At 43.8% G+C, this 22,591-nt stretch overlaps 1 protein-coding gene and 1 long non-coding RNA gene across 3 annotated transcripts in view; one reads left to right on the forward strand and one right to left on the reverse strand.

Moving 5' to 3' along the window:
• LOC120585800 (uncharacterized) lies at positions 1-2,296 on the forward strand. The gene is made up of 2 exons (XR_005648522.1): positions 1-701; positions 1,903-2,296. It is a non-coding gene; the product is annotated as an uncharacterized LOC120585800 (long non-coding RNA).
• PDPN (podoplanin) overlaps positions 1,941-22,591 on the reverse strand; it is a 26,384-nt gene continuing 5,733 nt past the window's right edge. Inside the window, exons 2-6 of one of the 2 annotated variants that reach the window (XM_039842176.1) lie at positions 11,216-11,325; positions 8,370-8,496; positions 5,265-5,291; positions 4,589-4,694; positions 1,941-3,693 (exon numbers count right to left, since the gene is read on the reverse strand). In XM_039842176.1, coding sequence (XP_039698110.1) covers positions 3,687-3,693; positions 4,589-4,694; positions 5,265-5,291; positions 8,370-8,496; positions 11,216-11,325 — 377 coding nt within the window. In that variant the 3' untranslated portion in view covers positions 1,941-3,686. Of the gene's footprint in view, positions 3,694-4,582; positions 4,695-5,264; positions 5,292-8,369; positions 8,497-11,215; positions 11,326-22,591 lie in introns of both variants that reach the window. The other variant, XM_039842175.1, reaches the window with a different exon arrangement.

A 22,591-nucleotide genomic window follows, 5' to 3' on the forward strand; every position in this document is an offset into this window, starting at 1 on the left:
TTAGAAAAGTAAGTTCCCTATTTTTCGCCGACTGAACAGACTGTGTATTCAAAATGCAGCACCGTCGAGCTGATAGGGAGATGACAGGTTTTAAAGAGGACGCGGGGTAAACAGGAGAGAAGGGCCAGAGTCGGTCAGACGCCTGCCCGGCATTTCGTATCTCTGTAATTTCAGGCAACGGTCTGAACCTCCATTTCTTCCTGTGTAAAATGGGGATAATCTCTGCCTTGCCTACTTCACAGGGATGCGTGAGAGTAAATGAGGCTATGATAACAAGTGGGAAGTGGCCGTTGGGGTAATTGCTGCTAATGATTGAGCAGTTACTGTGTTTTCAAACAGGCGCTAAGCACTCATTATTTTCTTTGAGGCTGATAACAGCTCTATGACGTCCGGTATTATTTTCCACATCTTTTCCTTCCAGAACCACCGCCCACCCACTCACTTCCCCACCCCCACCACCACCAAGGAATAGGCTACAACTTGGGAGTGAGGGAACAGCAGTGGTCGGTGACCCCCAAGGCCTGGCACAGGAAGTTCTGACCGACCAAGACAGTGATGGAGACTCAGGCTAAGCAGATTCCCTCGGACCTCAATCTTGGAAACACAGAGTGAACCAGTCCACTGGTGACAGAAACTGAAGCTCAGAGAGCACCCAGAGGATGCTGAGGCTGGGGTGAGACCCGCCCATGTGTGACCTGGAGGTGAGCGAGTGGGTGTTTAACTTTGCAATAATGATAAGGTTTTGCTTGAAGGTCTGAACTAGAAGGGTGGCACTGCACACTTACAGGGTGACTGAACTGCGGCTCCAGGGGCTAGAGATGTCGCAGCAAACTGGCAGTCTCCTGCCCTGCTAGAGATTCTGCTAGCTGAACGCCTCTGAGGGTGGAGTGGATGGACTTGGTTCTTTAAACTGCCCGTGCCCTTGGCAGCTCCATATTGTCAGCCACCTCCTGCTCACGGGGAGCGTGGAAGGGAACATAAATTTACATCTGACATAGCTGAGGGCCCGTTCACTTTTTTTGTGGGACTAGGTGGCCATGGTTAGTTTTCTGCCAGAAAAGGCATGCTTCTGAACCCTCGCACAGAGGTGATTATAGACTGTAGCCCCAAGAAGTTAGGAATTGGCTCGTCCGAGGAAGTACAGCTGTCAAAAGCAGCAGCAGGATGGGACTCGAGGCCTGTTCTTTGCCCCGTTTGTCACCACTTACAAAACGGGCATCCAGGACTCCCGACATCTGGCAAGTTCAACGATCTCGATTTAACAAAACTGAGTATTTATTATAAGGAAGGCACGACCCTCCCACAGCTCTCCTGCTCCTAGCTCCTGGAATTCTTATGAGCAGTGCAGGTGGGGGTGGGGGGTAGCAGATGGACGGACAGAGAGGGACACAGGCAGAGCACCTGGCCACTGCAACCTCCAGACCAGACAAACCATTTGCCGCTGAGGCCCGAGGAGCAGTGACATATCCCAGGTACAGTAATTCTGAGGCAACATGCTCCCAGACTCACAGGCAATTGGAACACCCTCTCATGGGTTATTACCTCTTGTGCTTATGTAGCCAAGCCCGACACACCTGAGGTCAGGTCCCCAGGGAGCACTGGCAGGAGCAAGGTGTTACCACTCCCTCACCTGGCTCCTCCCTCACTGCAGAGAAATCAGGAGCCAGGCAAAAGCACATTAACCGTTTAGGACCAGAGAAAGGGCAAAAGAAGCCCCAAGGTGCCACCTGTCTTCTCATCCCATCCGTCTGCTTGATCTTAACCGACGCGCTTTGACAGAGCCCTAGGTAAAAGGCGCAGTGACATTTCTTTCCCACAGAGGTACCTCTTATGAGCATTTATAATTCGCTCCCAATCGAGTCAAGAGGCAGATGCTGACATATTTTATCATCACATCCGCAGGTGTGACCCGGACTGGATAAAGCTCTGACTCAGTGTTGTAAGCAATCGTCTGTTTTATTTTAAAACATGTCTACACCGCATTGAGCATCAACACAGATGTGACTAAGATGTGACCCACGGTCCTGTCACCAGCAGGCAATGGGTCCAGTGTACGACTTGGGGTGGACCGTTATTTTTCACAGTGAGAGAAAAAAAGGAAGACCAGGAAAGACAAAATGGACGTTATTCCCAACTCCTGTTCAGGAATCTGAGTGATGAAATGGAAAGATAATAAGCTCACCAAGCTCTTCTAAACCCCCTTCTCTCAATCGGCTGATGTTCAAATACGGAACCTGGTCTGGTGGGCCAGCTGGGCTTGGGCAGCAGAAGGGCACTGTTTAAAATAACACACACACGTCGCTGCAAAAAATGGGAAGAACAGGCTGTGCTTTCCGCTTAACAGTTTACTTTTTCCTGTTTTATGAACTCGTACAAGTTTAGAGGATGTCAGAACTGCCCAGTGCAGTCACAACAGAGCATCTGCTCAGTATGAACACGTTTTGTTCAGGAAGAAGCATTTAATGGACCTCTGGGAAGAAAAGTACTAAGGGTTGGATGTCGCCAACACAGAATTGCAGCTTAGGCTCCTTTAGTGTGATCTTTTTAATTATAACCCCATAGAAATAGGTGGTATGTCATGAAGATGGAGAATACCTTCTATTTTTAAACCCGCTGCTTTTTAAAAATTTATATTTTACAGGATTAGTGTTGCTTCCCACAGCTTTCCTCTGAGACAGAAAATAAATGTTAGAAAACTGGCAGGTTCTATTTTCCCTGCCAGAGGCACAGACAGGGTTTCTTTCTGGTTGGGATTCTTGGTTTCTGGAACGAGTGGGTCTCGGGCACCACTAGGCTTCCAGCAGCCTCCCCGGCCATCATCGGGGCTGAGGTCTCCATGTTCCAGAACAAAGCAGCCAATCTGAAGGAGTTACGTCATGGAAACGAGAGATAGCCACCCCCTTAGTTCTGACTCCCTGTCGTCTGAGGGAAGTGGAGGGGGCAAGTGAGAGTCATCAAGTCATCATGGAAGAAGACAGTAAAGCAAGTCTACAGGCTGCCCGGTGGCCTTGCTGTGATAAACAAAATGGCTTCTCCAAAGTATGGACTTCCTGTTTATGATCTAAAATAAATGCCTTGGAAGTTATTTATCTGACAGCAAGAGACAGTTGCTCATTACATATTTAGCCCCGTTTCGATTTCCTACTTGGTTATTCACACCAAGTCAGGCTTTAAAAGTAGACCAAACTGGACCAGAATGTGTACATTTCAACAGATCGGAAATTGCAAAAATGCTTATGGCATTTACTGACATAACACTAGACCCAAGGACTCTGCTGGCATAAATATTTTCAGATTCCTTTGCGTTTTGACAATAACAGTGAACGGTCGGACCAAAGACGTGATTACAGTTTCTAACATCGATGGAATTACATTATCTATCTTAGTTATGAATCGATTGACACAGTTTTGCTCCATTTCCTATGCACGTTGTCTTTTAAGTCATCTTTTACAAAATTTACATTAAAAAAAAAATTCTCAAAAGACAAATGCTTGGAGAAGCAAGTGAATGATCTTTCCTTCGGTTACTGTTGGCAAGTAGAGGAATCACCATGGATCTTGAGTGGGCTGGCCAAGCATTTCTATGGATCATCTTCTCCCACATGCTCGGGGGGGACAGGGGGGCAGGGCCACCGGAAACTCTCTTTTGAAAACATGTTGGCAGAAGGACACAATTCTTCGGCTCTTTAGGGCCTGTGAAAACAAAGGGAAAGGTGAGTGTCACTTCTTTTACTGGCACTGGGAACAGCAACCCCGTGAGTCAGGTTCCTCTTTGTCCTGTGCTCTGCATCTTCCCGTTCTGGGACCTGTGCTCTTTTTTCCTGCTCATTCTTCTTCCACGCCTGGTCCTCACACAGTCAGAGTCAGATTCCCGGGCATTTCCAAACATATAAATCTGGGACCATACGGCCAGTTGTGTTGCTCAACGCCCCCCCCACCCCGCCACATTGTAAAGCATTTGCCCTCTCCCCACTTCCCCTGCTCCTCATTCATATGTCACCTCCCCAACAGAAATAAGCAAAAGTGTTTCCTCTGGCTATGAATTTGAGTGCTCTGAATTCTTAGGAAGTTTTAATAAAGAGAAGGAATTCCTTCCCCTCCTGGACAGTCAATGCTAGGAGCATGAGACCATGAGGGCGGGGGGTGCAGGACAGGATGGAGGAAGGGCCCCACCACCAGTAGATTCCGTCATCAGAATGGAGCTGGGCCCTGCAGGAGATATTCTGCTGGAAACCTCCCACCTGTGATGATCGGGAGCAGCACGACTAGGTCTCAAGTTCAATCTTGGTTTGGCTTTTCTCTCAAGTTCAGTTAGTTGGAAAATGAAGAGAAGAGGTCAAATCTGGTCAGATCTCAATAGGAGTCAACCAAAGAGCCACCTCTGACTGTGACTTTTTTCTTAGAAACTTCTAAGGCCTGTATAGACACTTGTCCTTCTGATAAAGCTTCAGATGTAGTACTTATGGAGATACGGGGCTTCTGACTATGACCTTCATTTAGAGGTTTCTATCAGTTCAAAGGCTGGAGCCCTAAAGTGACCATCTTCATTAACCTATCACATGGGTGTAAGTTATTTACTTACGAGTACCTTCCCGACATTTTTCGCACAACCACAATGATGATCCCACCAATGAATCCGATGGCTAGTAAGACCCCGACAGTGATTCCAATCAGGGTGCCTGTCGCCAAGCCATCTGAATGAGAGGGGGAAAAAGCTTGAGCCCAGATAAACAATACACTGCAATAATACAACGTGTCATTAATACACAACACACCGTCCTACTAGAGATAGCAAATAATGGTCCACATTGCTTCTCCTATACCCAGAGGAAGTTGTCTTAGAAGAGGAGAAATCTTGGGATATTCTAACCCCATCTTACAAATGGAAAGATTTCTGGGTCTCAGGATCTATCGAGCATATCACTCATACTGGGTGGCTTTACTGTTAATTATTGGGTGGCATTTGTGTACGGCTGTTAAATTAGCACCCGTTTTTATTCTTAGTAACAATAAATTGTGATATGACGCCATTCTCTGTAGTTGTCACTAAGTGAATAGTCTCGTTTGTAGTTTGCTTATTTTGAAACACAGGCAATTCCCTTTTCCCTCTTAAAAGAGGTTTGAATCCTGTTCTTGGAAGGTTCTGTGTTTTGCTCTTGTTGACTACAATCCAAGAGAGAATGTAATTCATCACAAAGATTAGGTTCAAAGAAATCTTTTTTTTTAATCCTCATAGAATATTTTGATACCAAAATCTAGCTTACCTTTCTCAATTGTTGTTTGTGTGTCTCCTGTAAAGTGAGAGATATAATGATATAGAATTATTAGAATTTAATAACTATAATTTCACAATTGGCGAAAGATAAATTTGCCCTAAGTGGAAGGTAGCAAAACACAAGCAAAGAGGATAATTTCTTAAATAAATTGGATTAGGGGATTTTTAAGCAAGCTTTGACATGATTCTGTCTTCAAAACTATTATTATTGAATTTATGAATGCTTCTTTACGCCTATAATACGTTTGTGTACATTACTTTTCTATCATCCACTTTAGAGAGCAGAGTCAAGGAAACTGACCCACAGATCTTAAATAAATGATCAAAATGTTTCAGAGCTTAAGTTAACGAAAGAATCAAGGATGTTGATTCTTGGTCTAATGTCAAGACCATAGAAAACTTACCCACTGGAATGAGATCTACGTTGAAGGATTTTCATTTCAAGAACAATATACTCCATTTTTGGAAGATGTGGCCAAGACTGTGATTTTGTTTTGTGATATTAATTCTCTGCTTTTGCTTTAGTAGCAAAATTCACATCTTACAGGGTGACAATATACTCAGCTCTGTTTAATGAGAGAATACACTCTGTGTTTATGCCAATGTTGTTTTAGAATTTCTATCTGCAGCCAAACCTAGTCTAATTATTACAATGTGAATATTTTCATTTACCTATCACATGGGTTTAAGTTATTTACTCACAAGTACCTTTCCTGCAAGAAAATTAAATTTTCAGATAATTTTACACAATTCCTATATTAAAAAAAAAAAGGTGTTTTGCTTTGTTTTGTTTCTCCTACCAACTTCTTTTGTATACAGAGTCTGTAACTCCTCTGCATGATATTTATTTATCTGGTTTGCAAATGGAGACTTCGAGTCCTGCCCAGAATAATGGTGTCCTTGAATAGACTCCCAAAATGTCATCCCTGGCTGCCAACTATCCACAGAGTTAAGTCAATCATTTGCATTTCACGTCTTAACACAGTGGCTGCCAATTCCAGCCTTTATGTAACACACCGTCACCACTGATGACACCACTGGTTAGAAAATACCAAAAATAAAACTTATGGAAAATTCCTTACTAAATGAGAGCTTATTAGTCTCATACTCTCTAGCTTCCTCCCAATCACATGACTGTGATCATAAAATGTGTCATATGTGTGAACATCATGGAACCTGGGCGTTTCATGGGAAAGACATCTGCTGCCCTAATAAATTACCTCTTAAAAAAACAAGTGCTTATAATTACATTAACTGATGTGAACATCTCTTCGGACACTGACGTATGAAGTAGGAATCTGCTTTAAGTCACACTTTTTGTGAATGGGTGGGGCAGGGGATGGGACAGGAGAGTAACCATGGGAGTTTTCAGGCAATTGAGATTTTTTTTTTAAGGATTAGGAGAGGTATCCTGGAATGATAGAAAGAACACTCAGGTTGGAAGTTTCTATTTTCTGCTGGTAATTAACTGTCGAATCAAGTTACAAATGGTCAATTCTTCTCCAAAATTTTGAAATGCTTTCTAATGATCAATTATATTGATAATACTTTCCTAGCTTAGCCCTACTTGGTTTTCTCTGGTATTTAAACATTAGCCATTTTTTTTTAGCATCTTGGAGTAAACTTTAGTCTTTATTTTCAAAGCATTTGATGAAGGTTTTTTTATTGCAATGAAACGCATAACAATATTTACTATATTCACCATTTCTGTATACGATTCAGCGGCATTGAGTACATCCACACTATTCTGCAATCATCACCACCGTCCATCTCCAGAACTCTTTCATCTTCAAAAACTGACATTTTATACTCATCAAACAATAACTCCTCACTTCCTCCTCTGCCCCCTGCCCCTGGCTCCACCCTTCTACTTTCCGTCCCTATCATTTTACTACTCATCTAGGTGGGATCATACAGCATTTGTCTTTTGATGACTGGCTTATTCCATTTGTATAATGTCCTCAAAGTTTATTCAAGTTGAAGTATATATCAGAATTTCCTTCCTTTTAAAGGCCGAATAATATTCTATTGTATACATATACCACATTTTGTTTATCTAATTCATCTTTCAATGAATTCCGTGTTTTAGATATTGTGAATAACGCTACTACGAAAATGGGCGTAAAGACATAAAGCATTTTTTAAATCCTTGGAAGTGCTATAGATTGTGTATAACCAGATTGCTTTTGGGTCTGGAAATATATATTGACAAAAAAAAAACTTTTCAGGTGTTCAAATGTGCAGTTGGTTTGAGAAACCACTGCTTTAGGCAAGGTCTTTGTGTTTACTTTCATTTAAAGATGGAAATACTTATCTAGATAAAATGATTTATATAAAATTGCTCAACTTAGCAAGCACTCATTACAGTTATTGCAGGATTAGTCTCTTTTCTCTCCCACCCCTATTTATTACAAATTAGGGCATATTTTTTAAAAATCACAATCAACTGAATTTCTTTTAAGAAAGCTCTAGAAATAGGAAGCTATCTCTTTCTATTGCTGAGTTGTAACGGCAACAATCTTTCCCCAATCTTATCAGTGATGGTCTAAACTTCATAATAATGGCAAAGATCTGAAGTCTCCTCCAGTTTCTCTCCAATATGTTTCATTCATACTGTTGCAGGTGCCAACTGTGAATCACAAGTACAACCCAAAATCCTGGTAAGAAGACTGCTTTAGAAAAGATTCTTGCTCCATGTGGACAGACAAGAATTCCATATAAGATGATAAATATCACTATAGACTCTATTAATATTTACATAAGTTGGCTTAGTTTTGTGGCCTTGGGGGTCAACACAAAGTTCTTAGTTATATCAGTATCAACTTAGGGTCAGCGACATGACATAAATAGCTACTTAACTTGCCCTCGTGGGGACATTATCGCTAGTCATCATTCAAGGTAGAGAACTGTGTTCAGCAACCCAATAAATCGAACTCATACATCGGATTCTGAACCTGCCGCATAAAGCTTGGTTCAGAATTCGCTCTTGCATTCCAATATGCGCCCTATTGATTATTGTATTTGTTCATGGTTTTGGAATGCATTACTTATGCAAAGGAAGGTCAGTCCCTGTTGGAGTGACTGGTTTTCTTACCCATGGAGTGACTAGTGGCCATATTCGAGGCTGTGGTGCTCTGGCTTTCTTCTTGGGCATGGACTGTGCTTTCTGAGGTTGGCAGGTCCTCTATACGTGTGACTGTGCTCTTTGTACTTGTGGGCACCTATTGGAGATGTAAATGAGGCAGAACAGAGAAATAACCATAATGTTTTAAAATATAGACTCTGCCTTATAACAGAAAAGAATTTAAGGTGACATAAATATATAAAATATAGGATGACGTAAATATAAAGTGAAAACAAGAAAACAAACAAACAGAAACTATGAGAATAGGGATGGAAAAAAATCCGTCTACTGTAAAAATGAAAGCCAAATGTTTACTTCCATGGGTCTTAATTCTTCAGAAAATACCGGATCGCTAAGCTTTGATTTTTTTTCTCTCTTGAATTTGAATGGCACATTTACTCCGCAACATTTTGGGGACACATATTATGTTGTATCATCCTTCAATGCCCACCTCTCTCAATGAGAAAAATAATTAGCCTTCATTGAGAACTTATAATGTGCCAGCCTATTTAAACACCTTATTTATTCCACACAAAAAAACACACGAAAACCCATGAAGTAGATCCTATTATTAGATCCTATTATAGACAACAAACGACAGAACAGAACCCGGAAATGGTTCTGTTGACCCCAAAGTGTATGCCAGTAACGTTAAACAAATATGCTAATGAGCACAAACAACAAAAGCAAAAATAGATAAATGCATCCACATCAAACTTAAAAACTTCATACAACAAAAGACATAATCAGCAAAGTGAAAAGGCAACCTATGGAATAAGAGAAAATGCTTGCAAATCATATCTGATAAGGGTATAAAGAACTTCTGCAACTCAAAAACAAAAAATCAAATAACCTGTTTTAAAAACGGACAAAGGACTTGAATAGACATTTATCCGAAGATAATACACAATGGCCAACAAGTAAATGAAAAAATTCTCAATGCCTCTAATCATCAGAGAAACGCAAACCAATACCACAACAAAATTATCACCTCACATCCATTAGGAAGGCTACTATCAAAAGAACAAAAAAAACGTGTTGGCAAGGATGTGGAGAGATTGGAACCATTGTGCAGTGTTGGTAGAACTATAAAATGGTGCAACCGCCAGGGAAAACAGGAAGGAGTTTCCTCAAAGAAATTAAAAATAGAACTACCATATGATCCTACAATCCCACTTCTGAGTATATACCTAAAAAAAAAACTGAAAGTAAGGTCTCAAAGACATATTTGCATGCCTATGTTCATAGCAGCCCTATTCACAATAGCCAAAATCTGGAAGTTACCTAAATGTCTATCAACACTGAGTGGATAACTACAATGTGCTATGTCCATACGATGGAATATTATTAAGCCTTAAAAAAGGAAATCTTGTCACATGCTACAACACGGACGAACCTCGAGGACATTATGCTAAGTGAAATAAAGCAGTCACCCAAAGACAAATACTGTAGGATTCCACTTATATGAGATATTTAGAGTAGTCAAAATCATAGAGTAAAAAATAGAATGGTGGTTATCATAGAGATAAAAAATAGGAGGAAGAAAAGGAGAGTTGTTGTTTAATAGGTACAGAGTTTCAGATTTGCAAGATGAGGACATTTTCAAGATCTGTTTCACAAGATGAATATACTTACCATTACTGGACTGTACACTTAAAATGGTTAAGATGGTAAATTTTACGTTACGTGATGTTTTTTTTTAACACAAAAAAAATATGCTGAGTATCAACTATGTGCTGGGCATGATTCCAAACCCTGGGGATAGACTAGCGCAGAGATTGGCATACTTTTCTGTAGAGGGCAAAATGGTAAATGTTTTCATCTTTGCAGGTCTTTTGGTCTCTGTTACAAACAACTACTCAACTCTACTCTTATAGAATGAAAGCAGCCTCAGATAACTCTTAACCCAATAGGCATTGCTGCGTTCCAATAAAGCTTTATTTACAAAAACAGGCAGTGGGCCAAATCTGGTGGGTAGTTGCTGACTTCAAGGTTAGAGAGTAACTCCTGGGGGGAAAAGAGGGTGGAGGGAGACAGGATTACTGTTGGCCTCTTCAAGATAATATTTGAATTTGAGAATATGCGAAAAAGTCAGCCATAGAAAGATCTGGGGAATGTTCTAAGTAGAGAAAACCCTAAGGTGGAATAAGTTCAAAGGTCAGAAGGGCCAACATGATAGACATAGAGAAAGTGAGGGGGGCAGGGGTGCAGCAAGGTCGGAGAGGCAGGCAGGAGCCCTTATTCCATGTTATAACTAATTCATGAGCTCCTCAAGGGTGGATAGTGTGGCTTATATATTTCCTCAAGGCCTCCCAGAGCCTGGCATCCTGTCTGGCCCATGGCAGGTGCTTAAGACACATTGACTGAAATTCGTCAGGCTAGGAATGTGTCAGTTGAGACTCTGCATAGTGTGGTCTGTGGATGGGTTCTAGTCTGTGTTTATTATCAGCCTATAATAAGGCAAGACATTGTGAATACATTTTAGAAACTTTTATAGCAATGACAGTGCTGCAAGATTCAAGACTTTTACTGTATTGAAGATTGGCTATAACAGATTGGACATCCATAAACCGACTTCCTGACCAGTTTGAGAATCCTAGTGTATACGCTCAAATTACCTGTGATCAACACACCAGCTACCTGTTAGCTGGATGAGATTAGGAAGCAGCTTTTATTACAAGCACTGTAGCAATTCCTCCATATGCTGGCTCCTGCTGATCGTGTGTGTGTGTGTGTGTGTGTGTGTGTGTGTGTGTGTGTCCCTGCATGTGACTGCATGCCTATGAAGCAAATTACTCTCTTCCTTGGACACTCACCAAAGCTGTCCAGTCAACAGACTGATAGGGATCTTCACTGGCACCTGGGGTCACCATGCCATCTTCCACACCTTGAGTTCTAATGTCATCTTCTGGCCGGACTGTGATGGCTAAAACAAAAGACCGAGTCAGGGCTTATGGTGGAAGTAGCGTGGGCAGACCTAACTGGCTGGCTACAGTAAGATTATTTTTTTCCCATTTCTTTTGGAGATTTTTTTTTTTGACATCTTTCCCACTTACCACAAACTGTTCTCCCTGCCGTGCCTCTGGCTGGTTGTCTCCATTGCCAAAGAATGGAAGATGGAAATAGAAAAAGGTCAGGTGTCCAGCCCCTTCCCGGCACCCCAGCGAAGCAGGCAGAACAGGCGGTATATACCTTCCCTCTTCAGTAATGAACCAGAGTCTTCCTGGTGCCATTTCATATGATGAATTAATATTTCCAGGTTAAAGGAATATCATTTCGACCTGGAAAATTCTAAATTAGAGTCACACCTCAAAAGATTTCTCAAAATCTCAATTTGCAGGCTCTATCTCAAACACACTGAATCAGAATGTCCAAAAGCGGGGCCTCCATCTTTTCAAAACCAAGTTCACTCTTCATTTAGTTTTGAGACTGCTGCCTACCTGGCTGAGCGGAACCATCGGCTTTGACCACAGATCTCAGAGATTACACAGACTTCAACCTCTTATGTTACTGATGGGTTAACATCCCGAGGGGAAGGTCAGTAACATACGTCAGAGGTAACTAATAGAACTCTTCGGGAACCAATGCTAACTAACGAGAGCCTTTACTGCCCCCCGCCCTGGCTTTTCTGCATTCATATCAGATGAATGACCCTGGGTTTCTAGGGAAGTAAGGGATGGTGGGGTGGGACAGCTGGTTGAATTCCACGAAATTCCACGACTGGGCAGAGAACTGATCAACACCACCTGCCTCTTCTTCAATCTCTGTCGCAATGATCTGAACTAATGGTGACCACGCTGGAGCATCATCTCGGCTCACCAAATAACTCTTTTCACGAGTTAAAAAAAAAGTCTGACTCATTGGCCACAGTCTGCCTCTCCAGACTCAGCATGGTTCTGGAAATTCCATGACTAACTACAGTTGCAAAATAAGGGAGCACATGCAGCCCAAGAGCAAGAAGGAAGGGGTGCTCCTGGGCTGCTGTGTGTACTCAGAGCAGAGGTTTGTATCAACGTAGTGCTCAAGTTAGCAGCCAAGATACCGTATTTCTCCCTAGGCTTGGACAGCCCAGCCAAAGGCACAGCTAATAAATATTTGATCACAACTTCTTTGCTGATGCATAGAGGGAGAAAGCCTCAGGAGTCAATATGCTTGATCTCTTTGCATGCAGAGTCCTAATCCAGTGCTGCCAATCAATGGCTTTGGATGAATCTCCTAAGTATATGCATCTATTTTTCATCTGGGTGGTGAAAGCCTTTCATCAGTTAGCAATAACGCTGTGCATGCAAATGGTTGGCCTCCCCTCCTGGCCATTTGCTGGGGTGGGGGCGGGGTAGCGATTGCCTCCCACAAGGATTTATGACTCTGGTGTAGACAAATGTTGAATGCGTTTATCCAGCTCAAGTGGAAATACCTTTTGCCTGGCGAGCAGTCCTAATTTTAAAAAACTAAGTATCCCATTCTCTTTTCTTCCTCCCACTCTTTGAACTCAGAGAACAAATCATCAATTATTAAAATGTTTTCTGGGGCTGTTCAGCAAAATCGCTTACTTTGGGGCATCCTTTAACTTTGTTTGAAAAATAAAACAAAACCACCTTGCATTAAAAAAAAAATCAAGTACTAAAGTCGGTTTGAATTCTTTCATAGAAAGTTCAGTTCATTGAAAGAGTAACTTGTTAAAAAAAAAAATTCCTTCTGGTTCTTTTCTACTCTTGGCCCACAGAGCCAAGTACTAAAAACGCTCTGAATAGACAAAGGGTGTTTTATGAATGACACTCATGATTAAGATGCACGTCCTTTGTCTCACCGCCCTGGCGTTCTTTTGGCTCCATGGGAAAGTTGATCTATAACAAGAGATGCTCGATTGTCCTTCTCGTTATTTTGGCTGAAGGCTCTCCTGGGCGAAGAGTTCCTGGAGCCCAGCTGCCGAGTTTGCAGCCAGCATTTGCCACCCTTTTCTCTTGAATGGTGAAATTCAAATCACGTACTAAAGCCTTCGCTCTCCAGTCCTTTTCATTCTTCCTAAGACACGTGTGCACACGGGCGACACGCAGCTGTTTATATAAGGTCAGCGATGAACCTACGATCACGCTGTCAGTTCTGAAGCCTTGTACCCTCGTGTTCACAGGAACACCTTTCCTTGCCACGCCCAGCCTCATCCAGCTGGGTGTCAGAACAATGGCAGCTTCCAGGCACAGTGGCAACCCCCAAATCCATTCACTTTGGAATTTTTGTGTGTGCGTATGTGTATGTGTTTTGTTAAAAGCTGGGCCAAAGTGTGTACTACCTTTGAGAAGACAATATGGATAAATCGATTTTACCTTAAGGTTCTTAAGTCCGAGAACGAATAAGAACTGAAGAGATGCTTATTGGTCTGAAAGTGCTAATTATGAATCATTTTGATTCGTAATTACCAGGCATTAAAGCCTGGTAACGCCAAACAAATTATTCTACTTTACAAACATTTATGGAATGGCATTGAAAAAAATACTTTAAAATTTAGATGCCACATTAAATCACACTGTTATTATCACTGCGTGTAATATCCCAAATTCTTGAAAAAATTCTTTTGGTTTTTGTTTTCAATCTTTTGGTTTTATTTACATTTCTTTCCATTAGCGGTGGTGAGCTGTTCCATCTGTTTGCCATCAGGAATTTCTTTTGTGACCTTTTTTCTCTTACGGTATTCATCTTTTTTATAGCTTTATAAGTGTTCTTTATAACTTTAAGAATATGTGCTTTGGAATTAATGCTACCTTTTTTAACCAGTTGGCATTTGCATGTCTTTCGTAAGTGGTGCATTCTGTCGCTAATCAAATTTATTAAGCCCGTTTTGTCTCTGTGATGTCACAATTACTAACCCTACCTCCCAGATTATATAAATATTCACCTATATTTTCCTTGTAGTTTTGTCCTTATGCTTAATCTTTCCATTTGTCTTGTGTTTATTTTGCAGTACAGTGTAAAATGGGAGTATAATTTGACTTCCTCCAAAAGATTGGGTGTCATTTCAATAAATCGTCTTTGCCCTACTGCCTCGAAACCAGCTCTCTTTGAGACAATATCTTCCTTCCAATACTGTGTCATGGCCATGGAAGAAACTTTTCAGCACAGGGCCAGCTTAAATGGCCTGAGCACTGCCAGCTGCCCACCCCCATACATACAGATTCTTTCCAGAACCAATGCCTCTGTCTGTGGCCCTCACGTCAGCTGACCACTACCAAGTTAATTCAGTGCCAAGGATGTAATGAGAATCATACGGGATACAGAGAGCAGGAGGACGAGTGGGCTGCCGGAACAGGAGGATGCTCAGGTCTTCCCGCGTCATAGGTTCTACCCAAGAGAGGAGGCACGGCTTTATAACAAGACCCTCACTCACATCTGTTCATCCACGTAGGGTCTACATGGTGCCTTCTGGCTGACTTTATTTTAAACGGCCCCACGGGGCAGGGACACTAGTATATTGCTTCCATGTACCAGACCAGGAAAAGGAAAGTAAGGTTGACACTCCCCTTGGCCAGACTTTAGTTAGGTTTTTCTGAGCCCTTCTCAATGAGGCCATGACCCTGGGCAGAGTCCAGTTTCAGCTAAGTCGGTTTAGACAGAATCTGACCACCCTTGATATCTGACTAAGCTCCCCATCCTCCACCTTTGATGACTAAGTCCTCAGCCTGCCTCAGCAAGAACCCCTCTACCCTTGGTGTCCCCTCTTGGTAATTTTCCATCGATGCACTGACCCCTCACTCTGCTGCTTGGCTATAAATCCCCAGCTGTCTTCGTCATATTCAAAGTTGAGTCCTATCTCTCTCCCCTATTGCAATAGTCTTGAATAATGTTTTTCAACTGTTTTAAGATGTCAACAAATTTTTCTCTAACAACATCAGAAGCAAAATGATTCGCCAAGTCTGCCTGGTCGGTGACTGCTCACCAACACAAATCCAAAAGCACATTTGCGCCTCTGTGGCGGCTGTGGGCTGGAAAGCCTGCTGCACCCCCGCCCCACCCCAACGCCCCGCTCCCGGGTTCCCACATCCTTCCTCTTTGGCCCGCAACCTCACCCTCTCATAAATTATCATCCTGGTTGTCAGAAGCAACTGCCTCCTCCGACATCTGATCTCTTAGGGAATCTCATCTTGTTAGAATCTTCCAATCTACTTACTTAGAGACCACAAACTCAATTTCCCCAAATGAGCCCCTTTCTAGGACTAAGCTCTCAGAAGTGGCAGGTTAGAAAGAAGGTGTGATTTGCTTTAAAAAGATGCAAGTACCTCTTTGAGCAGCAGCTCTCCTCTTGGCTCTGTAAGGTAAGGCAGCAGCAATGATCAATCAAGATCGGAACTGTGCCAAGGTGCGCCTCTAGGTCCACCAAATATTTACTGTGCACCTACTGTGTGCTGGGCCCTGTTCTGGGCACCAGAGACAGAGAAGTGAACAAGACAAGGTCTCTACTCTTGTGGATTTCGACACTGTCGGGGTGCGGTGAGGGCTCGTAACAAGCAAACCAACCAGGAAAATCTCAGAATAGTACTCCTCTACTCCCTGCTTCAGATCTCTGTTCAAAGGGCATTTTCTTGGGAGGCCTTCCCTCCCACCCCAGTAAAACCAATAACCGCCTCCCCCACACTCACACACACGCCTGAGTATTTGCCACCCACTACACTTTGTATTCACTAATGGCTGTCTCATGAGAACATACACTTGATAAGGCTGTTTTATCTCAATGTCCCCCTTGCCTAAAACGCCTGGCACATAGTAGGCACTCAGTAAGTATTTGTTGAATGAATGAGTGAACTCCAGGTAGGGGAAGAGCTAGGGCTGACTCCGAAGCCCCGAATGCACTTAAGGCCACTGCACACTCAAGAAGCAAAGAGTACTCAGTATGGCTGGACAGGAGGAGACAATACTGGCCAGTCAGTGGAACGCTGCAAGGAAGAGGTTTTGATTTCATTTGGAGTGTGAAAGGAAGCCAGCAGATGCTCTGAGTAAGGGAGTGACAAACCTCAGTTCCAGAAGCCACTCCAGAAGCCACCGTGTGAACGGAGTGTGTGCACAGGGGCTGGTGCTGGTACCAGACTGAAACAAGGAGGTCACTTTAGACTATTTCTGGTGTCCAGGTGGGTGTGGGTGGTGCTTGTGCCAGGACAGTGGCAGTAGAGATGGCAGTAACTGGACAGGTAGTGGCCGGGAAGTGTCTTAAGTCATTACCCATCAATAAACAGAAACAAAGACGAAAGCTCAGAGCCAAGAATTTATTTTACCATCTGTTACAGCTTTGTTGATAACAGCATTTAGGATATGAATGGATGTACCGTGTAAAGTAGGATGTTCTTACATGATACTGAGTCCTTTACTGCAGCGGTCCCCAACCTTTTTGGCACCAGGGACCAGTGCTCCTATGAGAATTTAACGCCTGATGATCTGAGGCGGAGCTGAGGCGGTGACGCTAGCACTGGGGAGCGGCTGCGAATACAGATGAAGCTTCGCTCACTCACTCGCCACTCACCTCTTGCTATGCGGCCCAGTTCCTAACAGGCCAGAGACCACTGGTACTGGTCTGCAGCCCAGGGGTTGGGGGCCCCTGCTTTACTGGACTTCACCTTGTTTTATTGGGATAGCCACAGAAGTCCCCTCCGTAAGTTTAGGTTAAGAGCCTCTGCCTGTTCCCATCTCCACGTGAGGACAAACTGCCCTACAGTCCACTCTGTTGACCTGAAGCTTCAGAACGGGACGGCTGAAGAAGCAGTGCTGACCACATGTTATCTTGAAATGGGAAAGTTGATTTTAAAAATAAAGAAGTTGCAAGCTGAGTTACCCTCGGGTTTTTCAAAGAAAACCTGGAGTCTTAGCCAACAGATTAAGGCAGCTTTCATGTTGTCTGGTCTTTTCTAGCCCCTTGAGCTGTTCTTGTGCCTTAATGCACAAGTAAGCCTTTGAAGATGGTTGACTATATGACCTCAGAATGATTTTTGTGGCCGCTGAGAAGTAGAATCTCTTTTTGTTTTTCTTACGACATCCTAGGAAGTTCTGGTTTTCCCCTGTAGGAGAATTAATAAACAATTGATTCTAGCATCCCCCTCTCTCAATTCGGGCATCCCCCTATCTCAAAAAGGATGGAGTCATGCTTTTTAGAGGGAGATCAAAAAACCATCCATTTGGAAAACAAAACTGAAATACCCACTTCTGTTCCTTCACCCAGACACAGGCTTTTGCATATTATTTTTCTATCATGGCTCAATACTGTGCTCAGAAGCCCGAAAATCAATCCACACAAACCTGGAGTAAGATGCCAACCCCCAACATTTTCCAGGACTCTGCAGACCACCCACCGTGGTCACCGGGCCGCTCGGGTTTCTGTACAGCCCTTCATCTCGATTCACAACATCCTACATTTTGCCTTCGACAGCACACCCTTAGCTGCCACGAAGTGGAGCTTCTGTCACCGGAAGGAAGGTGACAGAACACCGCTTTTAGTCACCACATCTTTCGAGGTACTCCTCATGTCCTAAAGGCTGGCCCGTCCCCTCACCTTGTATGTAGAATCCCTTCTTTGAAATATCAAAAGCCATCCCCCGACCCGGAGCTGTGCCCCGGCAGACACGGGGTTGTGGTTGACATCATCACTGATGTGGCCATCCTCTCCGTGGATCCTGGTCTGTTGCTTACTGGATCAGAAGTCTGGCCATGAAAAACTCTGGGCAACCTCCAGAAGGCCTGGCCCTGCCACTCAGTATCCCACAGAAATAGCATGCTCCCTGGTTTTCCTCCAGGCAGCAAACTGCTACCTTCAGCCCACACTGTATACATTCCCAGGGCCAGCCACCAAGGTACGCATTTAGCAGATGTTGGTTGAGCCACAGACTGAACGAGTACACCCACAGCCGAGTACCAAACATCTTTTGAATTATCCCTTATCCTATGAAATCCGTGACATTGTCCACTGTGCTTCCCCCAAGAGTTGTTCGATACCTTCCCCTGATGAAAGAGACAGTGTGACCGAAAATAGAGCGACCCCCCCATGAGGATACACTGCGGCTCTGCTGTTTCATTTTTAATGAGCAGCGGCGGTCTGTCTGTTCACTGTTGGGTCCTGTCGGCCTCTGAGACTTGACAGCCCACTGTCGGCACTGGGGACCTGTGCCTCTCCCGTAAAATTCAGGAGAAACATGTCAAAGCTGAGGAGATCAGACAAGTGTCACTAGTTCCTCCAGAGAGATCAGAAGAAATGCTACACATTACGATTTGGAGCAGCGAGCATGCCCGGACTTCAGAGAAGGGTGGGTAAAGCACAAGGTCTCAAGAGTGTCTGTCTTCTGGAAGGTTCTAGGTAGAGTGGCCCCTCTGAGTCACCTCCCGAAGTCGAAGGAGCATTCTGAAGGTCCCTGTGGCTGAACAAGGGCCGTAAAGAAAGGAGAGGGGCGCACAGTGGCTGGGGGTTCCCTTTTCACTTCAACAGCAGGGACTCACGCCGAGGCACTGGCCGTGGACGAAACGGGACATAAGGGCCATAAGACAACACCGGGCCCCCCACCCACATCCATACTGTGTGCCCATCGCAAATCTTCCCAGTTAATCTCCACGGCCATCCAGATTTTAATCACGGCTATTATCCATTGTATTTGCAGGAGAATGTACAAAACGTGGAGCTAAGCATTCTCCATCTCTACAAAAGCCTTACGAACTAACATCGGTCTCATTTTGCAGATGAGGGTGATGAGGCTGAGAGTAAACTGCCCATGTAGCCAACAAGTGGTGACGCAGACACTAGACATGAGGCTCTGCCAGACTCCAAAATCCCCTCTTCAGTGTCCCACAGCCTTTGCATACATCAGTCACTTTTCACAGGTGCTACTCACATTCTTCTCTATTCTACATAGAAGGGGCTGGGGTAGAGTTGGAGCTGCCCTGATTGTGGGCTTCTAGAAGCCAGGGGCACCTACAGGTTCATCTTTCATGTCCATCAAAACCCCACCAACCCTTCTACCTGGACCAGGTAAAATGCCTCTTCCTTCAGAGCCCTCCCCCGCTGCCAGGAGGATGTAATCTCTGTGCTAGCCTAGGACTTGATAACACTGGCATTCACTATTTCCTATTTTCATCTATAAGCTTCTTAAGGGCCACATTTCATGTCACTGTGGGTTTACGGCCCAGCCACTAGCACTGTCGCTGATAGCTGAATGAATGAATGAATGAATGAATGAATGAATAGATGAATAGTCACACTTTTCAGGATTCACCAGAGTGAATCAACTTACCCGTTCACACCCGACCACAAACAGCGCTCAGAACCCCTCAAACGTGAAAACAGGAGGCTGTTGATTACAACCTCCACCGAGATTACTCAACCTGGGGAGAGGTTTCGCTCTTGACCAAGAGCGGAATGTTCTCAGTATAAGAGGAAATGAGTTCGCAGTCTTGTCGGCTGCAATCAACACCTCTGTAATAACTTTTCTAGACCTAGCTGGGGCCGGAGTCCTGTACAAAAGGCCATCTCATAGGAAGGACGGCTCAGTCCTGGAATAACCGAATGACTAAAGCCGGCTCTGGAAGTGCTGCCCCGAGCAGGCATCTCCACGGGGTGGTGGAGAGTTTGGGAAACACTCGCCATCTGCTCGGAAACCGAGCTTCTGATTCATGCAGGGCCGTCAGCTGAGCAGGCCCTGATGTTGCAAGAGGGAAGAGAGAAGCCCCTTTGGATCTGACCTCACCGTCCACCCATGTGGCTCGCAGACGGCCCAGCTGTGCGCCCAGGACGATGAGGCCCCGCAGGAATGTGCAGAATGAGCTGCGTTCCCATGAGCTGCCCTTGGCCTTGATCCTAAGCCTGGTTTGACAGTCGAAGTGTGCTGCGGTAGATTGTTTTGTTTTTTTTTTTTTTTTAATAATTGTTCTTAACTAGGGTTTCTCTGACCCTCCCAACCATCACTTTTCCCCCTTGTTCCAATAAATAGGGAATTCAGGCAGCAAACCGTGTCCCCAGGGCTTATTTCTGATGTCATTTTAGCTGAGTGTCTCCCCAGGTACCCATCAGGTACATCACAGTGGATGGCTTACTATTGCCTCAAACTCACTGTCTGTAACAGGGTGTATAAACTCCTGCTCCTTCTCAGCAGATTGGTTCCTAAGCTCTCATCCCTCTAACCTGAGTTCTATCGCCTGCCTTCTTTTCATTCCTGCCAAAAGGCTTAGGTCACTGAGTTTCTTCCTCTTCCTCCTACCAAGTGTTTACTATGTACCAACCACGTGTTCTCTTCAGGGCTGAAGAAGAGAGGGGTCCTGCTCTTTTCTCTAACAGGCAAGATGTACACAGATAATTAAAACACAGTGAAAAGACCAGCCAAAGCAATCTTGAAAAAGAACAAAGTAGGGGGACTCACACTTCCCAACTTCGATACTTACCATGAAGCTACAGTAATCAGGACTGAGTGGTCCCAGCATAAGGACAGGTATGTAGGTCAATGGAATAGAACCAAACATCCGGAAATAAACCTCTACATTTATATATATGGGCAATTGATTTTGATCAAGGCGTCAAGATAACTTAGTGGGGAAAGAATCCTCTTTTCAAGCAACAGTGCTGAGACATCTAGATACCCACATGCAAAAGAATAGAACTGGTATCCACTCCACGCCGTACATAAAAAATAACTCCAAACAAAACAGAGGCCGATATGTGGGAGCTAAAACTACACAACTGTGAGAAGATAACATAAATCTTTGTGGCCTCGGACTAGGCGATGGCTTCTCAGGTACGACACCAACACTACAGGCAATGAAAGAAAAAAATAGATGAATTGGACTTCATGAAATTTTAAAAATTTGTGCTTCAGTGGATACTATCAAGAGATTGAAAAGACAACCCACAGAATGGGAATAATATTTGCAATTCATATATCTGATAAGGGTCTAGTGTTCAGAGCATATAAAAAAATCCACCAATAAAAAGACAACCTAATTTTAAAAGCAGATGAATAGACCTTTCTCCAAAGAAGATACTTAATGGTCAGTAAGCGCATGAAAACATGCTCAATGTCGTTAGGGAAACATAAATCAAAACCGCATTGAGAATCCACTTCGTATCCATAAGGATGACTACCATTGAAAACAAACAGAGAATAACAAGCAAGGATATAAAGAATTTGGAAACTTTCCACATCGTTGGTAGGAATGTAAAATGGTGCAGCCAGTTTGGCAGTTCCTCAAAAAGTTAAACACGCATTTACCGTACAAGCTGGCAATTCTCCTCTAGCTATGTACTGGAGAGAAATGAAAACGTATGTCCACACGAAGACTCGTGACGTGAACGTTCATAGCAGCTTTATTCATAATAGCCCCAGAGTGGAAACAACCCAAATGCCCATCAATTGGCGAATGGATAAACAAAACGTGGTGTGTCCATCCAGCAGAATATTATTCAGCCATAAAAAGGAACGAAATTCTGACATGTGCTACGGCATGGACGAATCTCGACGACATCATGCGAAATGAAAGAAGCCAGACGCAAAAGGCCACCTATCATACGATGACATTTGTATGAAATACCTAGAACAGGCAAACGCAGAGAGACAGAAACCGTAGAAACTCCTCAGCTCCTGGTTTGGGAGTTTAGGAGAAGGGCTGATGAAAATGTCCTCAAATTGACAGAGGAAAGAAAGGCCTGCACAGCTGAATATACTAAAAACCACTGAATTGCTCAATTTAAAGGGCTTAATTTTATGATACGTGAATTACAGGTCAACGAAAAATTCTCATTACAGTGAGGAGCGCCGGAAGAGGCGAACAAGGAGAAATCAGGATACCGAGGTGCAAGCCTTGCAGGTTCTTATTCCCCCAAATCCGATCTCACTTCCTCTCCTGTTGTTACCACACTCGGTCTCTTTACTTCCTGACTCTCCACCCCCCTTACGCTGGTCCCATAAACTAGATTCAGCCTCATATGGCGCCTTCATCATTAATCTTCTTTTGACAACCACTAACTCACGGCCCGGCCCACTCCCAGTTTCTATGACTGCCTGTTGCCTACAAGACAAAGGCCTCAGCCTTCTACCTGGTTTCGTGGTTTCGTACTCCCTGACTCAATGGCCCTCCCCAGCCCCTGAGGCCCACACCTCTTCCCGCATTACTCTAGATCCTTCTGATCTCCACGCAGTCTCTCCTGCCCGCACGGCCCTTCCCTGCCACCATTTCCAACCAAC

The sequence above is a fragment of the Pteropus medius genome, unplaced genomic scaffold (genome assembly GCF_902729225.1).
Source record: "Pteropus medius unplaced genomic scaffold, Ma_sr-lr_union100, whole genome shotgun sequence".
In the NCBI taxonomy this organism is placed as follows: Eukaryota; Metazoa; Chordata; class Mammalia; order Chiroptera; family Pteropodidae; genus Pteropus; species Pteropus medius.